The 26,659-nt window shown below is 45.9% G+C and overlaps 1 protein-coding gene across 1 annotated transcript; it reads right to left on the bottom strand.

The window, feature by feature from the left end:
- Nucleotides 1-21,999: 21,999 nt before the first annotated feature.
- CDK5R2 (cyclin dependent kinase 5 regulatory subunit 2) lies at nt 22,000-24,536 on the bottom strand. The gene has a single exon (XM_028741839.2). The coding sequence runs from the start codon at nt 24,188-24,190 to the stop codon at nt 23,240-23,242; it is 951 nt and encodes a 316-aa protein (XP_028597672.1). The 5' UTR covers nt 24,191-24,536; the 3' UTR covers nt 22,000-23,239.
- Between the last annotated feature and the right edge of the window lie 2,123 nt (nt 24,537-26,659).

Below are 26,659 nucleotides of genomic sequence, written 5' to 3'. Positions count from 1 at the left end.
AAGCAGGCTTTCCCACACCTCTTGTTTTTCTGTATGTTATTAATTTAAATTATTAAATTTATTAAATTATTTTGTACAAGGCAGTGTACAAAATATATAGTAAGGCTAATGCTTACAGAAAAAATAAAACGAGGAGCAAGCATATAAGCCAAAAAATACATAGAATTACTCCTATATATTTAGGAGTGAAGTGTTTGGTTCTCATTTTTTGTCGACTTATTAATATTAATGGAAGGCTGTCTTTTCTACATGAAAGGAAAATGCACTTACATAATATTTGAAACCAACATCATTTAAAAAATAATAATAATCCATGTTCTGCTCTAGGAAAAGGAAAACCCCGTGAATTGTACAAGTTGTGCAAGTTAATAAATCATTCCCCCATTAACCATGTTTGAATGGAGAGTGCCTAGCTTTATTAGACCACACAGTCCAGATCACAGTGTGCTACACAGAGAGAAAGAGTTATGTTCAGAACAACAACACCATAGTCACTCTCTCTCCTTCCTTTGAGAAAACCCCATCCTGACTCTAATGCTCTGTGTTTGCTGACATCACTGCTAGCTGCCCTTTCTCTTGGAATCCCTCACCTAAACTCCCCCCCCCCCCAACACACACACAATCATCCACACTTGATCCAAGCCAATAAGCTGATTAGGACATAAGCACAGAGCAGCAGATGCTTTTGAAGTTGCCGCTTAAAGGGGCCGTCACCATGTTCAGGATAGGCAGCATGGCTGGCTTGGGGAGTGAAACATGCTTTGAGGGCATGCTGGCCACTTAGCACATGCTGGCATCAGTACGCATCTCCTTCAGGGGTCTTCATCCTCCAGTTGTAATGTAAGCTGCCTCAGCAATGCTGAGAATAAAAAAAGGTATGTTCTGAGAGACCATGGTTCAAATGATTCAAATACCCTCTCGGTCATCATGTGGGGTGACCTCAGGCCAGTCACCATCTTTCAGCCTGACCTACCTTGCAGGGTTATTGTGAGGATAAAATGGGGAGAGGGGAACATGTACACCTCTTTGAGCTCTTTGGAGGAAAGGTGGGCTAGAAACGCTAGAAAAAAATAAATATTATGGATGGAGACCAAATACTAAGAATTATCCTAGCTAAATCACACGAGACCTTTTGCATTTGTGCAAAAAAAAAAACCTCTTCCAAGGCGGGGGGAGGGGCGGAGAGAGAGAGAATGTCTTATACCCAGTCAGACTATTGGTCCACCTAGCTCAGTATTGACTACATTGACTGGTCATGGTTCTCCCATGGTTTCAGATAGCAGGTTTCCCCCCTGCCCTACCTGGAGATGCTGGGGATTGAACCTGGGATGCAAAGCCAGAGCACCACTGAGCAATGGTCCTTCCTAAAGAGAAAGAGATCTGTGAGGTGCTTCCCCTTGTTATTATCATCACCCCACATCAGTGGGGAATGTGTAAACACTATAACCACATAGGCAATAATCCAGACAGGTCTTTCCCACTCTGTTTCTTAAAATGTTAGAGGTTAAACCTCTAACATTCAGTGGAGAGCCAGAATGATGAAGTGGCTGGAGTGTTGGGTTTATCTATGAGAAACCCAGATTAAAATCTCTGCCTACTAATATGAGAAGCCAGTCAAACAGCGGGTGAAAAGATATACATCTTGTAAGGAGATGTGATCACACTGAACTGGAGAGAGAGAGAGAGAGAGAGAGAGAGAGAGAGAGAGAGAGAGAGAGGAAGGAAAGGGGTTGTTGGAGGAGCCCCCCTCCACCTTGCTAAAATCAATAAAAGGCTCTTCTTCACTTCAGTGGCGCTAAGATTTTTGCCATCTGTGCAATTTGATTATGCCCTTCCTTGATAGAAGAGACAAGGCACCATTAAGAATCACCTGCTGAGGTTGCTGCAAAAGCAATCAAAACGGTCCACTATCGACTAGAAAAGGTGGGAGGGATACATACTAAAGAAGACCTGGACTTTTAGAAACATTTGCTCTCTTGCACACAAGCTAGCACTGCATGCTAGTAGAGTACAGCTCTGAAGACCTGCACCTTCTTGCTCTTTCTGTCGTCCTGACTGCCTCTGGGTCATGATGGATGCATGAGGGTGATTTGGTCAGACTGGAGTTGCAGGTCCTTGGATACCCCCAACCAGACAATTTGGTCGCTTCCAGACAACTCATTTATTGAGCATTCATCCTGATTTGTTTGCAGGGAGATTAGATGATGCCAAGTATTTGTTGAAATTAAATGTTGTAGCACCAAGCAAATGGTATCTCACACTTTCTAGTGCATTTCCCCATCACTTTCCTTCTTGCACAATGTGGGGGGAGGGGATTAGAGGGAGAGCAGGCATGTTGCATAAGACCTCCAAGACAGCTTTAAGTGCACAACCTAAATTTGCCAACATGTAATGAGAATCCACTGGGGGAGGGGAAGCAACAGTCTGCATGTGCCCCAGTCTGGAATGCAATTGCAACCTTTTAACTATGGGTAGGCAACCTAAGGCCCGGGGGCCAGATGCGGTCCAATTACCTTCTCAATCTGGCTCACGAACAGTCCGGGAATCAGCGTGTTTTTATATAAGTAGAATGTGTCTTTTTATTTAAAATGCATCTCTGGGTTATTTGTGTGGCATAGGAATTTGTTCATCCCCCCCCCCCCCCCAAAAAAATATAGTCTGGCCCACCAAATGGTCTGAGGGACAGTGGACAGGCCCACGGCTGGAAAAGGTTGCTGACCCGTGATTTTAACCTTCTTGAATTACTCCCCCAGGCTCTGCCCCATTCCTGTAGAGTGGAGAGCTGTAAAGGAGCAGTCCTCTAGCCTAGAACCTCAATCACCTTGTTCCTTGCCTGCACTTGTGAGAGATCGCTAGGAAGCATGAGGCCACTGATATAAAGGGAGGTAGTGATTGAAGAGAATCTGACTTAAAGGGATGCAGTCTGGAGGCATCTGGCTCACAGGGTTCCTGGCATCAGGGCCCAGGTCTGGATTCAACACCTTGTTCTGCTGGTCTTCCCAATACAGCTGAGTCAGAGCCCTGGCTGCAGCTCATCGTTGAGTCATGACAACAGGTTCTTTCAGGACAACAGTTTAAAGGCAGAACTCTTCTATTCTGCCTGGGATTCTCTACACTTTCTCGGATAAGATTGGACTGAGTGACAGATTGATCCAGTCCAGTCCAGCCCATGGGCCTAGATCAATCAGGATCTTCTCTGTTGTTTTGACAGGGTTATGAAACACACTCCACAGGGATGTCTGCTTGGTCCCATCTCTGCCCAAGCAGAGGGCATAAAAACATATCATTTTCAACAGGCTGTGAGTTGACTGATCTGATTTACATTTTAAAAAGAGAATACTAAGGATGCTTGCTGAATTTTATTCTGTTTGTGTGGGTGTTTTGCACTGTGGTGTTTGAGCTTTAAGCAATCTTTAGTCTATTTTGGTAGTGTCTGATGTAATGTGTGCTGTTATTCCCCTGTTAGGAACTCTGAGTATTTTAAAACAGAAAAGTGAGATAAAAAGTGCCCTGGTATGTAATAAATAGCCATTACATACCAGCTCTCCTGTGTGTCTGCCCAGGAAAGAAAATGCTTTGCTGAATAAACCACTCGGTGACCTAAGAGTGTCCTGGGATTAAGTGATATGGGTCAGCCAGGACGTCAGCACCATGGACAGGGGCTGGTTTGTTTTACAGCTCTTGGAAACCCAGCTTTTCGGTGGCACGAGGCTGGCACTTGTGCTTCTAGTAAAGGGAGGTTAGGGTGAGTGGCACTCTCGATTGGTGTCTTGGAGAGCACATCCTCTTGGAGCTGAGGATGCTGAGATGCTGAGTGCAGTAAATCTTGTAAGCTGGAGAACTTGTAGCAGTGGAGAACTGAATTCACGCAATAGAGAAGCAGAGTTTGGAGGCTATGAAGCTATTCTGCCATGAAGCCAGGGCTGAAACATAGGAATCATCCTATTCATCCATCTAGTTCAGTATTGTTTATGCTCACTGGCAATGGCTTTCCAGGGTCTTTCCCATCCCTACTTGGAGTTGCCAGGAATTGAACCTGTGATATTTTTCATGCAAACCAGATGGTTTACCATTGAACTATGGCCCTTCCTTTGTCCGTACTCTGCCCTTCTCCTTGCAAATGAAAGCTTTACACCAGAAAAGAAACCTTTGCACTTAGATAATTAGCTTTACACCAGAAAAAACCCTGTACTTAGATAATTTTAAGTACAGAATTACCTGTACTTAGACCACCAGCCTAAATTACACCATTTTATCTTGTGTTAGCGGTATCTTAAATTCTGAACCAGAAGGCAGATTCCATGTTTTATATTTTGTTACTATGTGTGTGCTCTAGAAATAAGTTGCCCTCTCCCCACCTGTTATGTATGCCAAACCAAGCTTATGCCATGTGCTAGTCTTTAAGGTGCAGAAGAGTCACTGTTGTTTAGAAAGAAGCAGCTATCTAAGGACTCAGACATGGATACGGAGCTCTGCTCCATGTTGTCCACAAACCCAGAGCAGCTTCCAGCATCCTGCTATCTAGCCCAGCCCCTGGCTCCTTGGGGTGTGTGAAAGAGCTGAAGCACACAGTCTGTTTGCATTATAAGCACACAGGAGTTACCCAGACATTCCAGTGACAGGGGCCAAGGAGATACCCAATTAAAGAGTGATGCCTGGAAATGATACCATGGGGATGTTACTATGGCTACCAGGAATGCTTTAATTAGAAAATCCCATTCCTTGGTCTCTGCCTGAATGCAGAGTGCAGCCGTGCACAGATCTGTTCAACAATGAGGGCTCACTCTCGTTCTCTGTCTCTCTCGCACACATATATGCACACACCTTCCTCAGAAAGGGTGCCACAACTGCAGCAGAGGCGCTGTTCTGTTATCCATTAGTCTTTGACCCAGCCCAGCCTCCAAGTGTGGTGCACGTTTCAGTCACTAAACGACAGCTCGGAATAGACTGCAGCAAAATCTAACCAATCAGGAAGCAGGCACTCCCTGGGCCATGTGGAGCATGCCTTATTCACAATTTTTAGAAAGGAATCCCTAATGAGGTTCCCGCCCCACTACAATTAGCTGCTGCAGACTGGAGGAGGAGGAGGGATTCCCCCCTCCCATTTATTTCTCCCTAGCAGAAGAAAATGCAGAATAAATGATTTGATATTAGGGACAAGGGAGGAAGAATGGGATGGAATCCGACACATGCATGCCCAATCCCCACATCTGTTTGTTAGATGGTTTGTCTGTTGGGCACACCTGCCTGTCACATCTGGTGGCAAGCTCAGCCAACTGGTTTGATAAGTGATGATGCCGACTTAATCAGAATGACTGGGGCAGAGGAGAAAAAGCTGTCTCCAGTTGCTTCTTGATTGCTCTTGTACTTCATGCTATTATCTAACAAGGAGTTATAATGCTTGAGCCTTTCTAAGGAGGATTTGGAATTTGTTTGTTTTTTTAAAAGATATATAACTTGCATTGTAACCTGAACATTGTAACCTTTACATAATCTGCAGGCTTCATCATCTTTAAAACAAGTTTGTATGATCTAACATAACAAGCACATCTCATTTTTGGTGAAACATAGACCCCTGGACAATGAGAGCGATTAATCACTGGAGAAGGATAACCTGGAGCAAGATAAATTGAGGCCATTCTGCATAAGGAGAAAAAACTAGTTCCTGCTTTATTCACACCCTAGAAAGGGAGGAGGGAAAAGAATAGCTATTTGACACAATCAAAACTGATGGTATTAGCTGTGCAAAGAATTAGACTGTGAAAAATATGAAAGATCGATGGATTCTGAGGCTCCTTCTCTGTTATTCCCCTCTGACTTGACACTCTTTACTTTCTCCTGTCAGTTTGAAGTTCCCCTCCAGAGGGCCTCCTTCAAAGCTAAGAGAAGCATTTCCATGAGGTTTGGCTAAAGCTCATATTGATTCTCTGCACAAAGGCAGAGAAGCAAACTGTATCATTTCAGCCATGAGCCCTGTAATTTTAGGGGTTGAGGGAGGAAAGCCACGAAGAATGAAAGAGCATACACTAGATGTACTGGGTGAATGATGCTATTGTATTCTGAAACGAGACAAAGGATTTTTAAACACATTATTTGGCTTACCAATTATTTGGCTTACCAATGCCAGAATGTCTGTGTAATCAAAACCTGTTTTATCAAGTATCACTGTTAAGGATGTAGTTGTCACTGTTTGTATTTGACTGCATTTCATTTTCCACTGACCTAACATTTTACAATCCCCGCATCCAACACAAATACTTAGGCTAATTGTGGTCCATGAAAGCTTATGCCATAATAAATGTGTTAGTCTTCGTTTCTTCGATGGCTTTGCTGCAAAAGACTAACATGGCTATGCCTCACTCATACCAGGGTCAAGGGACCTCTAAATGTGATTGTATGTGCAGACTGGGGTCAGTTTTCAAAGAGCCCAACCCCATTTCTTATGTATCAGCAGCAGAACATGGGGTCAGAATAAACTGCTGCCACAAAGGGGGCCATTGGCCTATTTAGGAGAAGCTTCTACACAAGGCATGGAGGCCAAATCTAGCCCGCAAGGCTTCTTAAATGTCCCCCAGCATTGACTCTGATCCCAAAGATCCTTCCTCTAGAGTCTAGCATAATGTGTCCATCTATGTACTTAATCCTCTTCTGGGCCACATGGGTATGATTCTTTAAGCCTGCACTCACTCAGTTGTAACAGCAAAAGAGCCTCTTTCAGATTTATATGTCTTTGTTGTTTCTACCATAGGTAAATGGGCTCGAGCCTCTGGGTGCACAATAAGTGGAAAATTCTACTCATACTGCTGATGGTGAAAGGAAGCTGATGGTGAAAGGAGCTCTTTGCCTTTATCTTGGTTTGCATGGAAACAAACTCAGTGGACAGATGAAAAGTTCCTGGCACTTTAGCCCTGGCTTGGTTCTGAATCTCACCCTCCTTAAAAATGAGTCACCAAACCACATTTTCCATGGCACAAAAACCATGATCCTTATTCAGGATGAAGAGTGCCTGGTAGGGGAGAATGTCCATCATCTGCCCCCTTGAACCGTCCTGTTGAGGTCCACCATTGGGGTCTTTTGCTCATAACATCAAGTGTATCTTTATGCTGCACCAGGATCTGAAGTAAGGGAGGTTTGCTTCACATTGAACAGCTTGTGGGGTGGGGGGAGAACTGATGATTTGTCTGTTTCCGGGTGTTGTTTATAGCTGCTGCACACTGCCAGTAAATGAAATCTGGTGGAATGTAGGAAGTCCTGCTACTAATGCAGAAGAAAAAGAAGGCTGCTTTATTTATTTAAAAAATCACCAATCACTACAAATGTAGTGTAAATGCTTAGGCATAAGTATGCAAATATTCGGGCGACTTCCTGACATTTCAAATTCCCACACAATTCAAGGGTGTGGGGACTGCTCAGTCATTACACTTACAGCCAAAACAGATGTGATGCAGAAGATCCAATCATGGAACTCCCAATCATTATTTTTATTTTAAAATGTAAAGCACCAGAGTTGTCTGTGGAGGGGATACATTGATTGAAAATTTATTGCATTGTAACTGTATTGTAACTTTTGAATAAATGTTGTTGTTGGTTTCTTTAAAATGTAAAGTACATGCAGCATTTGCAAAGTATGGGAACCAGTTTTGACTGGAACAGCAATGCAGGGGGAGGAGGTGTTTTAAGCATCCTTTTGATTGAAATCACTCCACTCAGCTGCTATTAGCTCCACTGGTTGAAAAAAAGATAGGCACTCCCTTTCCTTTAGTGGGGCAGTGTGTGTGTGTGTGTGTGTGTGTGTGTGTGTGTGTGCGCGCACACACACACACACACACACACACACACACACACAACTTCAGTGGGGAAATAGTGCAGGGGAAGGGGTTAAACACTCCTTCCTGCAACCAGGGCTCTGATTAAAAACGTACCCCAAGATCTACTTTAGAGTTTAAAAGCTGCGGGGTGGGCATCCATCAGATCTCCTGCATTGGATCTGCCTTGATCCTTATCAGCAGCAGAAGCCCAACAAAGCTTACCATGTAAATTCATCAGACCATAGTAATGATATGAATCTGTCTGATCCTGCCTTGGGGCACTGGGTGGATGATTGGCAGCCTTATAATTCCATGTCTGTGGGTATAGAAATATGAATATAAGTATTTTGTGTGCATTTATGATTCAGAATAAATGGTTCAGAGTCTTTAAAGAATGGCAATCTGCATTATCAAAAGTATGATATCTGTTGTCAAAACTGGCAGCATCTCCATCTTCCTTACAGTGTGTATTTCTCCTTTTTTTGCATTTGGCTTCATCCCTATTAGAGAACTGGTTCCTACAAATTGCAGGTGAGGATGTAAGGGATTTGCTGTTTTTGCTGTACCACTTCAGAATGCAGACATAAGGCTGGTTAACACTTCTGCTTGTGCCATGCCTAGAAACACGGGTCCAAGCAGTTTTTCTCCTTGCCCTGCTTCTTTCCAAGGAAGAACCCACTCATAAATCAGAACAAATGGCAATCTGGGGAAAGCTGCCATTGCCATTTGCTGTGATTGAGCACTACAGAGCAGTCAGGAGCAGTGGGACAAAAGGAAGTGTGGATAAGCCCAGAAGCTCATATGACTGAAAGCTCTTTGTAGCGTGTGAGAAAATGACATAGTCCCTGCACATAGAAAATAAGCATAGTGAAGGCTAGTGTAGAACTCTTCACCCTGACACTCTGGCTTTCTATATGCAGGGTGTTCACCACCTGACTGCACTGGGAATGAGGCCTTCATTTGCTAAGGTTGGGCAGCAACGGCACAAATTGCCCTCACACCTGAAGCTTTTTCATACCAAAATTGGTGGATTTGAAACGTAATAGATGGGACCAGACTTCAGCCTGCCGCATCATTCTACTATGCAGTCACTGCAGTGGGAAATCCTCTGCTAGGAACCGTTGTTACCCTTCCCGCCCCCGAAAAAGGCAGTCTCCATTCACTTCTTTCTCTGAGCATTGCCTAGAACCAGCTAAACACATAAACACACGCACACACTAATGCCAGATTAACCACTAATGCAAAGCCATGGCCTGAGCAGCTGGGGAGAGTGCAGGTCTTGACAAAGAGCCTTGAGCCTTCCATTTTCAGGGGCAGGGGTGGGGGAAACTTCATTAACAGGAGAGGAAATGATCACTGTGCAGCAAAGCATTCAGACCTACTGCTCATTCATTTGTAAACATCCTGAGCCTGTTCTGCCTGGACGGCTCACTTGCTGATTGATTGGGCTCCTGTTGCTGCTGTCTCATGTAAATGTGGAGGCTTCCACACACACTAAGCACCAATTTGTCCTAGGCTTGACCTCTTGCTTACTGTCAGTGGCAGTGAGGAAAAGAATATCCTACTTAGGGTTATTAAGGTGAAAGGCAGAGAGAGCGAAATATTTTCTTGTGGCCTCTTAAAGACTACCGGATTGATTATGGCATTGGGGCGGAGGAAGGGGTGTGTGGTGGGGGTGGACTGCCCCAGGTGTCTTTGCTGAGAGGGGTGACATTTGGCGCGCTACCCGCCTGCAACTCCCAAGCCTACCCTGAGCTGTCGGGGGAAGGGGGGAGCTTCACCGCTCTTCCCCTGACAGCTGGGGGAGGCTTGGGAGTTGATGGGTGGCGCGCCTAATGTCTGCCATCAGCGGCTCGCTCCGCCCCCGGCTGCAGGGCGCGCGCGCCACTCCAGGCACCCAAGCGGCTATCCCACACCTGGGAGGGCACCTGGGCAGTGTGGGCATATGCTCCGCTGTTGTATGGCATAAGGCAGGGGTCAGCAAACCTTTTCAGCAGGGGGGGGTGGTCCACTGTCCCTCAGACCTTGTGGGGGCCGGACTATATTTTTTGGAGGGAGAAATGAACGAATTCCTATGCCCCACAAATAACCCAGAGATGCATTTTAAATAAAAGGACACATTCTACTCATGTAAAGACACACTGATTCCCAGACTGTCCACGGGCCAGATTTAGAAGGCGATTGGGCTGGATCCGGCCCCTAGTTTGCCTACCCATGGCATAAGCCTTCATGGACTAGAGCCCAATTCACCAGATGCATAACATGTTAACAATGGATAGCAAACAGTCAGAAACACTTTGTTTATTACATTTAGATTCCACCTTTCCTCTAAATTGTTCAAGACAACATATTTGGTTCCTGCTTCTCATTTTCTCTCTCACAACAACCCTGTGGGACAGGTTAGACTGAGAGGTACTGACTGGTCCAAGGCCACCCAAAGAGCTTTATGCTGGGGAGGGGACAATTTCAGGCTCACTCTAGATAGCACTATCCAACATTGTAACCACTGCACATTGGTTCTACACACACACACACACACACACACACACACACACACACACACACACCCCAGTGGTCAAATTATTTGGGTATGTGTGTCACAAATGAGGCTCAACCCCTTAACTTTATGATGAGTCCCTCAACTAATCTTTTAGAAGGATACAGGGGACATGATTTGACTTCAGGCTTCATTAAGCCCTTCATATTTTCCCCATAATTTGAACATTGATACATTCTCATTCTCTCTCTCTCTCTCTCTCTCTCTCTCACACACACACACACACAATGCAAACAGGGTAGAAAGGTCATGAAACATTATAATCCAGAACATTAATAAGGAAACAGGATAAATTCATCAGAGGGCCAGTTTCCTACCAAGGGAGTTGATAGCAAAAGTTTGTGTGCACTTCACATTTCACAGCACAATCTTATACATATTTACGTGGAAGTAAATCAAACTGTGTTTTGTGACTCTTATTCCCAGGTTAGTAGGCAGAGGGCTGCAGACTTAATTTCTTCCTTTTTAAAAATAATTTTTATTAAATATTTTCTTGGTTTTCCAGTCAACCCCTAATAATAATAGTAATAATAATTTATCATTGGTACCCCGCCCATCTGGCTGGGTTTCCCCAGCCGCTCTTCCAGCTTCCAGCAAAGACCAAAAATACACTAAAATGTCACACATTAAAAACTTCCCTGAACAGGGCTGCCTTCAGATGTCTTCTGAATGTCAGGTATTTGTTTATCTCTTTGACATCTGATGGGAGGGCATTCCACAGGGCAGGCGCCACTACCGAGAAGGCCCTCTCCCTGGTTCCCTGTAGCTTTGCTTCTTGCAATGAGGGAACCGCCAGAAGGCCCTCGGCACTGGACCTCAGCGTCCGGGCAGAACGATGGGGGTGGAGACGTTCCTTCAGGTATACTGGGCCAAGGCTGTTTAGGGCTTTAAAGGTCAACACCAACACTTTGAAATGTGCTCGGAAATGTACTGGGAGCCAATGTAGGTCTTTCAAGACCGGTGTTATGTGGTCTCGGTGGCCGCCCCCAGTCACCAGTCTAGCTGCCGCATTCTGGATTAGTTTCTGGGTCACCTTCAAAGGTAGCCCCACGTAGAGCGCATTTGCAGTAGTCCAAGCGGGAGATAACTAGAGCATGCACCACTCTGGCGAGACAGTCTGCAGGCAGGTAGGGGCTTAGCCTGCGTACCAGGTGGAGCTGGTAAACAGCTGCCCTGGATACAGAATTGACCTGCGCCTCCATGGACAGCTGTGGGTCCAAAATGACTCCCAGGGTGTGCACCTGGTCCTTCAGGAGCACAGTTACCCCATTCAGGATCAGGGAGTCCCCTACACCAGCCCGCCCCCTGTCCCCCAAGAACAGTACTTCTATCTTGTCAGGATTCAACCCCTAGTATATGTGTGGGTTTTGTGTCAGTGTCAACTGGGTAGGTTCTCTTTCTATTTGCTTATTACATTTCCTTAGTAGTGAGAGGGATTGGGGGCAGGTTGTGGTTGGTTGTCTGCAGTGAGGTTTGTTTGCATTTGTGAGGTAGGGAGGGATTGTTGTGTCAATTAAGCCGTATTGATTTGTATGTTCTTGTTGTTCTCTTGTTGGGCTGTGTATGTAATAAAGGGGAACCATACTGGGGTGAAGGCATCCTCTTCTATTTGTCCCCATTGTCAGTTTCAGACTGTTGGTTAGCTTTTCTAGTAAGGCTGTTTTCCATGTGATTCAGTACCAGTGGTCCATATTCACTTCTGGCAGGTCTCTCCAGTGTCTGGCTATGAGGCTTCTGGCTGCTGAGAGTAGGTGGGTTATAAGCTCTTTATAATGTGAGTGGGTATTATTATCTTGGAAAATGTTCAGTAGGGCCAGTTCTGGGGTGAATTCTAATACCTGTTTAGTTATTTTGCATGTCTCTTGTAGGACTGCTGTCCAGAAGGGTTGGATATTGGGGCATTCCCACCACATGTGGAGGTATGTGCCTGTGGAGGTGCAGACTTAATTTCTCTTGTCTCAGCATGATAGACGTCAAGTGGTCTCTAACAATGCAATTTATACATCATGCACATGGTACAAAGCTCAGGAATGTTTCACTGCTGAGTAGTTGTGAATATAGACAGAAATCTGAGCTGTGCATAAATGACTGCATAATATGAACTAGGATGTTTCTCCATATATTATTAACTTTGTCATGAAGCCCAACTGAATCCAATGGAGCTGCTTTCTCAGCAAATGTGTCTAGGGTTGTGCTGTTTGTCTGTTTGTGGGTTATTCCCACTTCCCTGGGGAAAGTAGTTATGTCTGGAGATCTCTAACAGAGAATCTCTAGCCTCTTCAGCAAACCATCTTTTAGGGCCCTAAAGCAGATGTGGTGTGGTGAACCTGTGGTTGTTTGGACTCCAGCTCCCATCAGCCCCCAGCAAACATGGTCAATAGTCAGAGATGATGGGAGTTGTAGGGCAGCAGTATCTGGAGGGGACCAGGCTCCCTATTCCTAACATAAATAACTGAGCCCTGTGTGCCAAGAAGACCATATTCTCTGCATGCAGCCCTCCCTGTCCACTGAGGTTGGATGGAGATCATGCCCTTTCATCAGATCAAGTCAATAAATGAGGGGAGGGATTCAGGGACTTCTCAGCAGTGGTTCAGCCAACATTGTGGAACTTCCTTCCTAGGTGGAGCCATCTGGTTACTTCCCTCTCTGTCCACCAGCCAGAGAAGACTTGCCTGTTTCAGCATCATTTTTGCATCTGCCTTGGGCTGAGATGGAAGTTGCACAGAAACTACAGACACCCACACCCCTATCTTTTTATGTTTTTGTTCTTTTACTTGTTTTATGCATAGAATCAGGAAAGCACAATGACAGACTGACTGTCAGACAGGAAAGAAAGAAAGAAAGAAAGAAAGAAAGAAAGAAAGAAAGAAAGAAAGAAAGAAAGAAAGAAAGACATCTCATTGGCTTGTACTTTGCAAATAATTACCCTGACCTTGAACAGTGTGGACTTAGGAAGCCAAACTGACTGTGCTTGGAATCCAAGTATTGCCCCATCTTTTACACTGACAGATCTGGATGTTATCTCAAATGACTCAGTGGGTTTTTTCTGTAATTGGATGTTTTGATATCCGCTTCTTTTTAATTTATTTATGAAAGGATTGTGAGAATGGAATTGCTACAGTAGCTTACTTTGCAAAAAGCATAAACCAAAGGAAGGGGAGAGGGAATCTGAGTGTTGCTTTCATTAGAACCAAACCCAACCCCCATACCAGGCTGGAAACCAAGAGCTGCAATAAACTACTAGAGATCTGCACTCTTCTCCTGCACTGAGCTAAAAATACTTACAAACAGGGCTTAATTTGTGGCCGGGAATGACTGGGGCTCAGCATGGGTTTTCAGTGCCATGGTTCAACCCAGGAACAGATGGCAAAACTAGATTAAAATTTCCCTGAGCAGGTGCAGAGTGCATTTCCCAATCAACAGTTACAGAGAGACCCCACATATGGTTGGTGTTTCCAGACAGATTTAACTCTCAGCATTTTTTTTTCTAGAAACCAAACGTACTTCAAACAATCTACAGTACCAATGAATATACCCCCCCACAATGGTAGGGAATTCCACAATCTTTGGGTGTTGCATCTAATAACTGGAAAATATATCCCTCCCTCTCACAACCTAAATCAGCCCTCTGTCCCAGACACAGTAACTGATTAGGCAGTCCAAAAAATAAAGCACAGGTTGGAAATATGGATTGTTGTTTTCTATCCTCATCTACACCCCCACGTTTTCCCTGCAACTACCTTTCTTCAAGGTCCAGCATGAAGCAGGACTCCCTGAGGGCTGAGAAAGTAACAGTTGATGACACCTGGTCAGATGGAGAGGGGGGATTTAACCCTTTCTTCTCCTGCTGTGGTCTTGAGGAAAAACCCTTTCCCTGAAGCAAACATTTGCTTTGGGGAAAATCCCCACTGGTACAACTTGAAAACTCTGGGAAGCAGATGGGTCAATGGTAACTACAGTGGTACCTCGGGTTACATACGCTTCAGGTTACATACGCTTCAGGTTACAGACTCCGCTAACCCAGAAATAGTACCTCGGGTTAAGAGCATTACCTCAGGATGAGAACAGAAATTGCGTGGTGGTGGTGTGGTGGCAGCAGGAGGCCCCATTAGCTAAAGTGGTGCTTCAGGTTAAGAACAGTTTCAGGTTAAGAACAGACCTCCGGAACGAATTAAGTACTTAACCCGAGGTACCACTGTACACATAACAGTTGGTATCTCAATTAAACCAAACTATATGGATCCTGGTGCTGTTGCAGTAGCTGATTACCGACATCAATCTATGGACTTACACAATGTTATTTTTCTAGAAAAAGAGGTTCCGGAACTCACTATGAACCCCACCCCCGTTCTCTTAGAATGGCAATGGCGCCCACCTGAGAGATGCTGGAACTGAGTTTTGGCTGAAACAAAGTTGTGGACGTACATTGATTTAGACAAAGAGCTTAACACAATTTCCAAAATATTATATTATTTTTGGTGTTTGTTAATAAAGATACATTGTTGTCTTTATTAAACGTCCTGAGAATACATATTGGTAACCCCATACTAATTTATTGATTAAAAGCAAGACTCCTAAAAGTACTCAATAGCTGGCATCCTTGAACTAAAAACCATCCTCCTTCTTGTTCTCCTTTAATAGCTAATCTCTGTATATCCATCTGCATACTGCTCTATCTGAAAGGGGCTTAGTAAGCCTGGAGGTGTGGAGGTATAACACAGAGGTTTGTCCTTGGACTCTGAATCCTGCTTGTTGGTAGAAAAGCACTAGTTTAGAGACGGATATTTAGAAAACAGGTTGGTGATGCAGCTGACGCCAAACAAGAAGGCTCTTAGGTCACAATCCTATACTGAAAGTCCACCAGTTAGGGGGCTATGGGATTTGGTGAAAGCCTCACTGGTCCAAGGAACATGTCAATGTCCAGAACATTGTTGGGCAGCAGGTATGTTTAGGCTGCCATTTTCTCTACAGCCGATTCTCTTAGGCTTGCCTGACATGATGGGCACACCTCTGGGGCAACCCCTGTCCTCAACTGTCCTGGCATGCCCAGAACCATAGTGGCTGGATCTCCATCCTCTGCTGCTCACCCCCAGGCATGCACATACCTGGTTGGCATGCCATGGGCTCCCCAACCCACCCAACGACCTTTGTGCAGCAAGCTAACATCCATGGATGCTCCCTCTGCTCCCAGCTGATACATCCTTACTCTAAGGCCAGTCCAATAATGCTGTGTCATGGGGCCAGAAGCATTTGGGGTGGGTGGGATGACAGTCACTGCAGACCATCAGGATCTTGGCCTTGGTGTGGTAAGCCTCTCCTCAGCAACCAGAGAGATCTCAGGAGCATCCTGGCCAACATTGCAGACATGATGGTCAACCTCCAACTCAGGTTCATGTTATAGAGGATCATGTGGACCACACACCTCTCTCACACATGCCACAATAAGGAGATACCAGAAATGTGACTTCCACAACCATACATGTTTTCTGGTAGTATTGTTCAGTGAGCCTCACCAAGCCCAGGGCAGCCAGAGTGAGTGTGGCACTGTGTGGGACCTCCTAGCTCCCGCTATTGTGAATGTTCTCCAGTGGCCTCATGAAGTATCTTCTTCCTGTCCGTACACTCACCACTTCCTGCAGCTGTGGCAATGGGTGTCCAGTTGGCTTTTGTTCACCTGCCCTGGTGCGTTAGCCACTGGTTTTGTGGACAGTGCCCTAGAATTATTCCCTTGGTGCCTGTGGCTGCTGCCATGTTTTGATTGCTGGGCATGTGGCAATGTAATACATGTCTTTGTTGGCCCTCCAGAGCCCGTGGGCCCTGACAGTCAGATCCTGATGCTGGGCCACCCTCACCCTGATATTGGCTGGTAAAATCCAGGACAACAGAAGAGGGTATAGAAAGCGGTCCCTGGTTGGTGGGCATTGCCAATATTTCCTGAGATGCAGCAGGGGTCTCTGCTGCCATTACACCATTTTTCTCTTTCCCATGTGCATGCCTTCCCAATCTCTCCTCCTGGGCTGAGCACACATTGGATACAGCTGCTATTCTGCCAGTGGAGCAGAGGTGTGCCCTCCACCCCGGCAAAAGGTGAGTAAATAATTTCTCTTTCAATCACTATTCAGGTGTAAGTTGGATAGTCAGGTGCATGAGAAATACTCAGCAAATTCCTTTTTTAAAATATATATATGAAAATCAGCCCCATGGACTAGGCTTCTTAGATAAAGTAGACCTTGTCATGCCATATTCTTGACCGCAGCAGAGACCAAGTTGCCAGGCCCTTATTCGGAGATAACGCCGATACCTTTCATAAATATCTGAGGCAGCTGCTGTGACTCCTGCCCAATTCTTTCACCACCCTTTCTGCAATTCTATTATTCTTTCCCAGCCTGCTGTAAGCAGTAGAATCCTCCTTCAACCTAGAGCAGGTAAATTGAATAAATAATTCCTTCATTGCAGGGAGTTGGACTAGATGATCCTTGTGGTGCCCTCCAATTCTACATTATAAGGTACTATAAAAAGCAATAAAAGTTTTCCTGCAGTTTCCTGAATTCCATTATTTAAGATTCTCCATGCCTTAAAGTCCAGGGTCAGCAGTGGATGCATCGGTGTCTGAGCATTTGCTTATTTACACATTCATGGGCTATGAAGTAATAGCTGGGCAGCAGCAGGAAGTGCAATGCTCAAGGTAGAACTGGGCCAGGTCCAAGATGCTTCAGCCAAAGCTCGGCTGCCACTACCCAATGCAGTCAACAGCTCAGAACAACAAACCTCCCTCCCTGCACCCCATTCCCAGCCTATTCCTTCAGTTCCTGAGCTGTTTTTCCTATTCAATTTGTCTGATGCACAGGGAAGTTTAACTAGTTTCAGATATTTTCTTGCCTCTCTGCCATGAATGCTTAAGTTGAACTACTCCAAAACAATGGACCCCACCTTGATTCGCTTGGCTCTGAAGGCTCCAAGGGGAAGGTGGAGCTTCATCAGAGTTGTATGATACTATGAATTACACAAGTTCGCATCACACAATTTCTCCCACACTGCTATTGACCGTGCCAAAAGTCCTCCTTGTCCTGCATTGTGGAACATCAGTGACCCACTATTTTCTGGTTCACAGCAAACATTTTCAGGCAGCATAACAGGTTGCTCCTCACTCTAAAGTAAGTTTTCTAGTCCCTAAACTGGGGTTTTCCAAACTTGGGTCTCCACCTGTTGTTGGACTACAACTCCCAAGGAAGACCAGTGGTCAGGAATGATGGGAATTGTAGTCCAAAAACAGCTGAATACCCAAGTCTGGAAAAGCTTGCCCTAAACCAGGCACCCCCAACCTGCAGCCCTCCAGATGTTTTGGCCTACAACTCCCATGATTCCTAACTAACAGAAACAGTGGTCAGGGATGATGGGAATTGTAGTCCAAAACATCTGGAGGGCCGAAGGTTGGGGATGCCTGCCCTAAGCCATCTGCTTGCTGCCTACCCACAATTTTTCTCATAAACACTCTACAATGCAGGCCACACATCTGGGTACTATGTTGCTGGAGACCCTATGCAAGTCAGAATAAACAATAGTGGACCCATGGCCTGACTTGGTAAAATTTATTTCATATATCCATAGTAATAACCCTATTACTTAGGGTGCAAAGACTTCTGCCCATCCCCAAGAGTTTTGCCATTCTAGATAGCAACTAATTTAAATGATTGAAAAAAGGTCTCTCAGACCTTCTCTCCACCCTACTGATGTAAGCAGAATACTTGGGAGTCTAGCATGGCGAAACCCTCCTGGAGGGGCAGTCTCTGGGCCATAAGTACTAAATGAATTATGGCTCTTGTTTTCTTCCCTGTTGTGGTATTTACTGTTATAGACACCAGCCACTGGAAAGCAAGCATATAAATTGGGGGGAAATAGAATGAACGTTACAAATCTGTCAAAACTTTGCATAGTGCTGAGTTGTATGTGCTTTGGGGGCAGAGCCTATGAGTAGTCCACACACTATTCTAAGAGATCCCATCCAGCAGGACAGGGTCTGCCCAAGATGGAAGCAAACATGGTTTGTGTGGATCTCTTCAACTGAAATCTTTTCTGACATACATGCATAATGAGCTATAGCAAGCAGATAATATACATGGAGCAACATATAAAGTTTCAGAGGTGGATTCAGTTCTCAGAACACAACTTTCATGGGAAAGATAGTTATAAGCATCATGAACTGTAAGCACTGACTTTTCTGAAAGAAGACGACATTTGCTTACAAAATTAGAATCAGAGACCATGAGTAAGAATGTGTATAGTTATCTCAGTATCATGAGTGACATGTCAGTATTGAAGGTGCCCCAAATAGTCCTTGCTATTTTAAGAATGTGATGAAATTTTAAATTTTCTCCAGCTACACTATTAAAAAAATCTATTTTTTTTAAAATGGCACCTGCCATTTGGTTGGTTGGTTGGCTGGGGGGGGGGGCGGGATAGAAATACTTGCCCATCTACCCCCACCCCACATTGGACAGCAATTAAACCAAACACATGATCTGAGTGGAGTCTTATGTATGCCTACATATGTAGCACCTAGCTTCAAAGTACAGGATTGCAGCCTGCAGCCTTAAACTTTTAGATGCCTATCTTTCTACAGAAAGTCTGTTAAGGAGTGTCCCTATCAGGATGCATACTTTAGACAACAACAACAGCAAAGCAAAAGACACCAGATGCTGTTTGATAAGGACCCCCTGTTTTTGCGTACACAGGAGGTAATTGTCTATGAAAACAAATAATAAAACACAAAACCAGGCTGCCGCCTTTCAGAACTGCTGTTCTTATTTGCAAATGTATCCAAATTTAAACCAATTAAGATGGATAATCAACTAATATTTAGTTGGTTGTCCTCAGCTATAAGCTTTTGTGTGCTTCTTCACTGATTTAAAGCTGTCTGGGGCATTTGAGGCTGAAGGGGAATCCCCCCCCCCATCACACTTGTCAAAAGGTCAAGAGATAATGTAAGCAGATGGAAGGCTATTAAATCACTTTTCTCCATGCTCTCAGAAGCAATGTTTTTAAATTGTCAAGACATAATATTCAAATTATAGAAACATAGGTGTGCTTCAGACAAAACTTAAGTCGCCACTGAAATTCTAGATCAACTCATGAAACCAGCCGTCAGCAGTACTAATGGAGCCTTCCCCGGCCTGGTGCCCTCCAGATGTTTTTGACTACAACTCTCATCAGCCCCTGCCTGTGCAGCTGATGCTGAAAGGAGTTATTGTCAAAAACATCTGGAGGGCACCAGGCTGGGGAAGGCTGCACTAGTGCATGCTAGCTCTCATAGTCAGAATAATAGAAAACCATAAAGGCCTGTAAAATTGTGGAAGCTATAGGTGCAGTTAATGGTGGAGTCAATTTGCTAATGCACAAGGTCTGAACTCTGGCCCTCTCAGCATTATGCTGGACCTGGCTCCTTTATATTTACAGTTTAAAAAAAAGAAGGAATAATGAAGCAGGCATACCTTACAATTCAATCTGTAGTGTTTGAAACCCAGCCTGACAGAGCCAATTCTAACATACAGAAAATTGGAGTCAATTATGAAGTGCATTATTATCATAGTAAGTGTTAATTCTGCATAATCACGAAAACCATCCTTGATTATGCTGGCTCAGGCTGAGATTCTACAAAAGTTGGAAGGCACCAGATTGGCTACCTCTCTCATACAGTAGACCAGGCATGGTGGGAAACCTTTGACACTCCAGATGAACTACAACTCCCATCAGCCAGTTTTTTAAATTATTTTTTTATTTGCCCATTTAACAAAAAAGGGAAAAGAAAAAATAAAGTAAGATAAATAAATAAAAAGTAACAAAAAAAAGCCCGCCACCATTTCACAATGTGAATACAATAATGTCAATGGCCAAGGTTGATGGGAGTTGTGGTTCAGCAACACATGCTGGGCAAAAAGTTCCCCACAGCTGCTGCAGACAGTCAAAAAATGCTTTTGGCACATGACTGCCATAATATATCCAATAAATGTTTGAATTATTCTGTGCCAGAAAAGCAAAACTCAGATGTCAGATATTGTATCACTCAGTAGAAAACCACCTTCTAAATCTGAATTAATGTTCCATAGTTATGAAGGTCTAGTTGACTCGACACAACAAAATAAAGGAATGAAGCTTTAACATGGACTAGTCATAGCTCTCCTGTCAGAGAAGGTGGTAATACTGCAGCCCTCCATTGGGAATTCATCACACACACAGTCCAATATCATAGAAAATTGATTGGCTCAGCTTATCTAGTTGCATGTTGCAATTCTGGAATAAAAATCCATTTAATCTGTTCTATTTCAAATTCAAAATCACTATCTCAATTCCTAGCCCATTTCACTAGTAAGGTTAAGGCACAGGCCAAATTGCACAAGGGAGCTGTATGGCAGTTAATACTTAAAGCTGCCACTGACTTGATCATTGCAATAAGAATCTCCAGTTTTATTTAGTCACATGACCAAACTACCTTCTAACAAAAAATTTCCCTCTCCAAGTTTCTGTTTATCAACATGTTTCGGACAACTGCAAGGGTGTCTTAATAACTGAAGTGGCATTGTTAGTTCTTTTAAACACCCTCAACCCAGTTCTTTAAAAAACCCAAAAAGAATCCAGGGTGGGTGAGGGGCAAATTGAAGCAAAAGAAATAGCACATAGAATTCAGTACCTTGGACAGCTCAATTTAAAAAAATCCATTCTGAAATTAAAAATAAAATCTGTAATAAGATGAAGAAGCTACAAACAGCATCATCATGGCTGTATAAATGCAAGCAGGGAAGAAAATGGTTTTTAAAAATACTAAATAGCAGTGGTGAGGAGATGGAAGGAACAAGACTGCATCCAAAACCATACACGTCTCCTATCCTAATGTAATTAAGGGATTGCAAAGCACAGCATAGGTTGTGGCCCATCAGCATTCCTCAGAGGACTGAGCATTAGGACTGTCAGTCTGCAAACAGACTTCCTGTCTGGAAGAAGCACACAATAAGCCAACAATGTGCTCTTAATATATGCAGCTTTTTTTGTTAGCTGCACTTTGATACATGACAGCCAGGCTGTCTTGTTTGGTCAGCAGGGGACATTCAGGATTGCTTTTAAGAGCTCTCTCTCTCTCTCAAAAGAATGTTAGGCATCCAATCAATTCCTACTCTGATCTTGTCTCTTTAGAAGATATCAGCCATAGATTATTTATTTTTAAATTCTGCATACTTAAGCAAACAAGACTAATGGCAAGCAATTTCCTTCTTGGTCTTTCTGTACATTTGCAGACATTTTAATTGGAGACTATGCGTGTTTCATTTTAAAATTAGTTCTTGAGTAATATTTGCCCGGCCAGATCTCAAGAAAACAGTGTGTGTCCTCATCTAAAAGGGCTCCGGAATAAGATGAACTGCAGTTCGATATCAATTCCCATTAGCAAGTCTGGGATCTCCTGCCAACACAGCCATTTAGGAAATCATCAGCCAAGGGCTAATGCACCATTGATGCTGACCGTAAACCCCCCCAACACAAATTGCCATCCTTTTCTTCCCTCCTCCCTTCTTTGCCAGTCCCAATGCATTCTGCATTCCTCTTCCCATACATCTGCGGTTCTGAATGATCAAAGGATTCCAAAGCTCCGCTTTGACTCATTATTTTTATCTCTTTTAAATATACAATATAAAACAATATGTTATTGTACATTTGAGCAACATTGGCACAGACATCCTGTAAGTCAAACATTGTTCTGTTACATTCAAACACCATGAGACAGCTTGTTTTCAGCTTCGAGAATGTGCAAATGTATGTCGGTCTAAGAGGCTAGCACCCTGGACAGCTCCTAGCCTCTGCTTCAGATGGGAGGGAACTAGGTGGGGAAAGGAGGCGGCAGGGAGAGAATGGGTCAAATAAGGGCCATTGAAGGATAGCAGCACAGCTTCCCCAGCACTTCCTTTCAGTGTTGGAAGCAGATACACACACCTCACTCTCCCCCATCCCCATCCCCACCACTGCGATGAAGGAGGGAAAGAAATGATGAAAGGCATTTGACTTTGCAGAGGTGGACAGCAGTAGTATATAACCATCATCTACTTTGTAGAACAACCACTATGGCAGAGCCATCAAACAGCAGGAAAGGGCAAAAAACATGCAGGAATTGCTTCACTGGAAAAGTAAAAGTAAAATACAAGACGGAATCCTCTGGGCTGTACTGTGATTCACAGTAGCAGCAAAGAGATCCAAAACCATGGATACACTGGTGGGGCTTCCACAGGTGAGGTCACAGCAGCTACTTTTTCCTGCAAAAGGCAGAACTTTGTCAATACGTAATGCCTAAGGTTGACCCATTAGTCTAGGAATTCTCCCCATTTGGAAGGAGGAGGAGGGGAAGAACAGCCCCTCCCTCCCGGGATGCACCCACAGGGCCTGAAGTGCACCCAGCTGGGACAAGGTAATAGAGAAGGGGCAAGTTCTGCTCCTAGCCAGAAGGCAACAGTACATCATGGGTCAGACACCATCCCCATCCCCCAGTATTCAGGTGCTGCAGTTGTGGGAAGGGGCTGATGTAATTTTGGGTGTGGCCCACAAGATGGAGGGTGGAAAGACTGGACTCCAGCAAGTCCTCACCCACCCACCCACCCCCAAAAACCCTGACTGGCTCGTGGAGAGCAGCACTCCACCCTGTACGATGGGGTGGGGAAAGGATATGTCCCTAGCAACTCCCCAATCCCAAAACTCCCCAGAGTTTTCCTGCCCCTGTGAAATCCTGTCTGAGAAGAGCTTGGGAGGGGAGAAGAGAGAGAGAACGAGGAGCAGTGCGTCCGGAAAGGTGGAGGGAGGAGATGGCGGGGGTCGGGTGTGGGGGGTGGTCGGGGCTCTCCTAGCGGTCCAGGCTTATAGTCCAGTGTTTGTTGGAGCCGGAGTCCTTTGTCGGCGCACCCTCGCTCTCGTTCTTGAGGTCCTGGAAGACCTGCGTGAAGAAGTGCGGGTCGGCGTTGATCTGCAGCATCTTGGCGCTCAGGCCCTGGATGATCGCGAGGCAGCGGTCCCAAAAGCGCTCCTTGTCGCCCTCCACCAGAAAGGGCTTGAGCGGGTAGGAGATCTCGTTGCCCATGTAGGAGTAGGCCAGGTAGAGGCAGGTGAGAAAGGAGGCCTGCAGCTCGGCCTGGCTGCCCACCTGGTCGCCCTGCAGCGCCTCGCGGCACAGCAGGTACACGAAGACCAGGTTGGCCGGCGTGATGAAGCCCTGGTCCTGCCAGCCCTGCAGCAGCAGCGAGCGGTCCACGCTGCGGAACCAGCCGATGACCTCGCCGGGACTCAGCTCCTTGAGGCGGTAGCAGCGGCGGCACACGAAGTCCCCCAGGCAGCGGAGCAGCTCGCCCGTCGAAGCCTGCACGATCACCCGCCGCGGGGAGCCGGGGGCGGCGGAGGAGGCGGGGGCGCGGTTGCCGGGCAGCGGCGGGGGTGGGGGCGGCGGTGGCTGCTTGCCGCCCTCCTGGGCGGAGGCGGGCACGGTGGGCACCGGCACGGCCAAGGGCCCCTGCTTGGTGCCGTCGGGCTGGGACTTGCGCGCGTTCTCGCGGTTGCGCTGCTGCACCAAGGGGTCGGGCGCGCCCGCGGAGCCCGGCTTGGGCGTCACCTTCTTGGCGTTCTTCTTCTTCTTGGCCGAGGCGGCCACCAGGCGCTTCCAGGTGAGCGCCGAGATCAGCACGCCCGGCCTCTTCAGGCGGCTCTCGCCCTTGCCGTGCGCCCGGCCCGGGGCCGCCTTCTCGGCCAGGACGCCGCCGCCCTTCCCCGGCGCGCTGGGCGACAGCGACAGCACCGTCCCCATCTTGGCGGCTGCTGCTGCTGCTGCTGCTGCTGCGAGCGGCTGCTTGTCGCCTTGGCTCCGCCGCCCGAGCGCTTACAGCTGCTGCCCAGGCGCGCCCGGCGCACCGGCCATGGGCTGGGGCGGGACGCAGCAGCTGCGCCGGCGCCCTGAGTCGGAGCTTGCGGAGAAACCTCGAGGAGCCGCAGTGAAGCGCGCTAGGACGGACGAGGACTCGGGTCAACCGGCGCTCAGCAGCTCCCCTCTCCGCACTGGCTGCCGCACTAGCCCCGCCGCGCCCCGCCCGGCCTCTCCCCGAGCAGCCAATCCCGTGCCGCGGCTCCCCCGCCTCTCAGCCAATCGCCGCGAGGCATAGACCCCCAGGTGCCTTCCTTTCCCGCTGAGGATGAGAGAGAGAGAGAGAGATCCTTGTGATGATGGTAAGAACAGCTGCACTTCCCGGATCCCAAAATGCAAGAGAAATAATATTGGGGAGGGGGGGCTTCCAAACAACAACAAAAGAGAGAGCTTGTTTCCCCCACAGTTCCTCCCGGGCCAGAGCTTAATCTGAGCCAGCTGAGCATGTGCAGAGTACCTTGTCCCTGAGCACCTACTTGTTCCTATGCAAGTTTGATCAGCAAGTAGGTTTACTGCCAGGAGTGTGTTTTACAGGCGGATATCAATCCTGGTGTCTCCCTATTAGGAGAAGAACTATTAGTCTGTCTCTTTTCCTCACTCCTCCACTAACTGCTTGGAGTTGATGCTTTGTATCTCTTAGGTCTGAGGTTGGCAACTTGTGGCCAGAGGGCCCCCATGTGTCCCCGATTTCAAAAGCTTTATGCAAGTGATCAGTTCAGGCCTCTGGCAACAGCAAGTTGCCCCTTGGCCAGCAGCCAGCTGGGCAGCAAGGAAGACAGAGTGGGAGGCAAAAAGAGAAAGTGGTGTGATGTCACCCACACACCCATGATTGTCTTCAGCTTGGCCCACAGTCAGCATGCGGCCCCTAACAGATTACCCCTGGAGATTACCCATGAGAGGTCCAGTAATGGGCCTTTCCTGCAGTGGCTCCCCACATGTGGAATGCTCTCCCCAGGGAGGCTTGCTTGGTGCCTTCATTACATATCTTTAGGTGCCAGGTGAAATGTTTGTTTTTGTTTTTATTATGTATTTTGTGTTCTCATTTTGTATTTTTATGTTGTGAACCACCCTGTGACCTTCAGATGAAGGGCAGTATAGTAATTTAATTTAAATAAATAAATAAATAAATAAATAATAAGGCCTTCATGAGAAAATGGTTGACTACCCTGGCTTAGAAGACATTTCCTAAAGCAGGTGTGGGGAATCTTTGGCCCTCCATGTGTTGCTTAAATACAGCTCCTATCAGCCCCAGTAAGCATACCCAATGGCCAGGGTTCTCCACACCTGTCCTAAAGAATGCAAGGCCTAGTACCTTGCACTGAGACCAGAAGTCAGTACAGATTAGCCAAAATGGGTATCATACAAACTTTCCACCCAGCCCCTATCATGATTGATTCCATCCCTCTCATGATCTGACTGGCACCTGCAGTCTGCACTTACTGAAGCTTCCAAACTGTCTCCAAGGTGAGGCCCACACAGAACACTATACAGTAGACAATGCATGAATATTGGCAGCCTCAAAGAGCAGGGCTGGGTTCAGGAAGACAGTAAAACTGTGAAATCTAACACAAGAGGAACACTATCGTGTCCAGAGGCGATATTCTGACCTCCCCAAGGTCACCAAAGCTGCCCAACCACAGCAATGGTGTGTGGGTTCAATTTAAATGAACCCCAAGTCTGCCTCTCAACAGGAATTCAGAAGAACCAATGTTGCACCTGAATTGGCTGAGAAAGAAAAACTGTATGCCATTGATGGCACTTCCCAAATGTTGGACTATCTATGCATGTCAATCATATAGACCCTTGCAGGACTCTTTATAATAAAAATCCAAGGGGGTTAAGCAGAAGGCACTCTTTAAATCAGGGGTGAGATACCCTTTTTCAGTCCAAGGGTCACATTAGCTAATGGACAACCTTCAAAGGTCAGCATTTCAGTGGTGGGCGTGGCCAGAACAAAAGTGGGAGGAGCAACAGGTGTAAAAGGCAGAAGTTTCCACATACAGTGGTACCTTGGTTCTCAAACTTAATCCATTCCGGAAGTCCGTTCCAAAACCAAAGCGTTTCAAAATCAAGGTGCCCTTTCCCATAGAGAGTAATGCAAAATGGATTAATCCGTTCCAGACTTTTAAAAACAACCCCTAAAACAGCAATTTAACATGAATTTTACTGTCTAACAAGACCATTGATCCATAAAATGAAAGCAATAAATAATGTACTGCAGTCACACAATCAATCAATCAGTAGCTGACCTGGGTTCCACACAGTCACACAAAAAAGCTGCAAAAACAAACACACAAAGTAAATAGCAAAAACAGACAGACCTCAGTGTAACACTCAAAACAGAAGTGTGGCACT

The sequence above is a fragment of the Podarcis muralis genome, chromosome 1 (genome assembly GCF_964188315.1).
Source record: "Podarcis muralis chromosome 1, rPodMur119.hap1.1, whole genome shotgun sequence".
Lineage (NCBI taxonomy): Eukaryota > Metazoa > Chordata > Lepidosauria > Squamata > Lacertidae > Podarcis > Podarcis muralis.
The sequence above is the reverse complement of the archived record's forward strand: the minus strand, read 5'-3'. Positions and strand labels throughout refer to the sequence as shown.